The 2,247-nt window shown below is 37.7% G+C and overlaps 1 protein-coding gene across 1 annotated transcript; it reads left to right on the forward strand.

Annotated features, from left to right (window-relative positions):
- Nucleotides 1-341: 341 nt before the first annotated feature.
- Nucleotides 342-980, forward strand: LOC108984830. Its single transcript, XM_018956898.1, has one exon. It carries the CDS (start codon nt 342-344, stop codon nt 978-980), a length of 639 nt encoding a protein of 212 aa, XP_018812443.1.
- The last annotated feature ends 1,267 nt before the right edge of the window (nt 981-2,247 follow it).

Here is a 2,247-nt window from a genome sequence, read left to right on the forward strand (position 1 = left end):
GTCTATTAATTTTTGGACTATTTATTGGATGCCTGGACATAAATTGATACAGAGTTCTTCTCTTGGCCATGAACATGATTCTCTAGTCATAGCAGACCTTATTGATGAAGAAACAAAATGGTGGATTGTGGGAAAATTTAGAAGATTATTACGCCCTTGAGAAGCAGAAGATGTCTTCAAAGTGTTGCTTGGTACTAAGAGTAGATCTGATTGCATCATTTGGGAACATGAAAAGTCTGGAATTTTTAGGGTAAAGAGTGCATATGATCTCATTCAAAAGTTTTCTAAGTAGGATGGTGAGAGCTTAAATGCAGTAGATCAAAGGTAGCTCACTTAGGCAGATGAAGGTGCCTAATAGGGTCAAAATCTTTGCATGGAGAGCTTTTAAAAATGGACTGCCCACTCGAAGGAATCTGAAGGCTCGGCATATAGTGCAGGAAGCTCTTTGTGAATGGTGTACAGAGGGGGAGAAGGATGTGGCACATGCATTATACTATTGCCTCTCTGTAAGGCAGTCGTGGAAGCACTATTTTCTTGTGTTAATGACAGATGATGCTCAATTGGATATTATACAGCTTGCTCTCAAGGTGATGAGTAAAAGAAAACCTGAAGATCTTGATAAATTCTTTCTCATTGCTTGGAGCATGTGGCATAGAAGAAACCATAAGGTTTTTGAAAATAAAATCTTACCAACAGACCAAGTTATTGTGCATGCTCTGATATTGGCTAAAGATTATAAAGAAGCAAGATTTCAGAAACAAAATAGAAAGCTTTCCAGTTGCTTTTCGCAGGCTCCTCCTCAAAATGCATTGAAGTTAAATGTAGATGGAGCAGCTTTTGACACTCTAAATAGAGTACGCGTGGGTCTTATTTTAAGAAATACTTCCTGTGAAGTGATCTTGGTTGCTAGTATGCAGGAAAATGGAGTGGAAATTGAGCTCCTTGCTATATTGAGAGGGTTACAATCTGCATTCCCATAGGTAGTTATGAGCTTATCATTGAAAGTGATTATTTACTCATAATGTGGCCAAGAAGAACAAGGTAGACAGGCTTTTCGTGAAAAAATAATAATAAAAATAAAAAAATAAAAGAGAGAGAGAGAGAGAGAGAGAGAGAGAGAGAGAGAGAGAGAGTTTGCTTGTTGATGTTTGTGTTGGGCCCTTGCTAAAGAAATAAACACCCAAATGGGATTGGATTTGGCCCATATGCGGCATGTTGGGTTAGCTTGGTCTAGTTTGGATCTTAGGTGGAGCTAGATAAGAACTCGTATGGGCCTAGGTTTGGCTCTTGCGCGCTAGTTTTGATTAGCTTGGTTAGGGGTGTGCAACTGCAACTGGATCCGGATGTTAAAAACTGGGCGGTTATTTAGGTATCGGTACCGTTTTGGATATCATTTCGAAATAGTCTATATATGAATAAATTATATATAAATTTATTTATATATATAAACTTATATAAATTATAAATAGTCTGGTCTGAATTGAAGGAGTCAAAAAATGAGCCTGCAGTTTGAAGAAATGAAAAAAAAAAAAGTAAGGGCCGAAATATGTATATTGATCGATACTGGCCGATACGGCTGAAATTCTGACCGGTACGAAACAATATATCTGTCTGTACCGGCTACTCGGCTGGTATAGCATATTTTAGCCGTACCGGCCGGTACAAAACGGATTTCAAAACACTAGTTGATACGGTACTCTTTGTGTTCATCCATAAAATAAATAATAAATAAGTAAATAAAAATAAATAAAGAGAGACACAGGGATTTCATGGTTTGGCATAAAAATTTACGTCCACGAGTTGGTTGGGGGCAAAATCCACTATAATATGTGATTTTACAATCTCTCAATACATTAGAGAAATTTAGGTTTCAGGTTGTTGAAGACGATGCCTCCCTTGAGAGAGATATGGTGGAGTCACTGTGTGTGGTGGAGTATATGCATATAGAGCCCCTTCATTTGTAGAGATTTCTTCCTTTTATAGAGGTCTATTTTCTTCCTTAGAGTGATTGAGTTTAACTTGCCTTATGAAGCACTTTCCTTTTAGGTGTCTGAGTCAACTTTTTTTGGTTTATCTCTTCCTTGCCTTATCTCTTCCCTTATTATTAGTGATGGGTTTTCAATGGGTTGGACCCAATCAACTTTATCCCTAACAGATGCTTGCCATTCTTAAGGTTGACTTGCACGACAATAAGGTTTTGAGAATCTTCAAGTCAACCGTGATGGAGGTAGCCTGTAGAAAATTGTA

The sequence above is a fragment of the Juglans regia genome, chromosome 1, assembly GCF_001411555.2.
Source record: "Juglans regia cultivar Chandler chromosome 1, Walnut 2.0, whole genome shotgun sequence".
Classification (NCBI taxonomy): Eukaryota; Viridiplantae; Streptophyta; class Magnoliopsida; order Fagales; family Juglandaceae; genus Juglans; species Juglans regia.

Coding starts and splice junctions, on each gene's coding strand:
- LOC108984830 (XM_018956898.1), top strand. CDS start 342: ATGAAGGTGCCTAATAGGGTCAAAATCTTTGCATGGAGAGCTTTTAAA.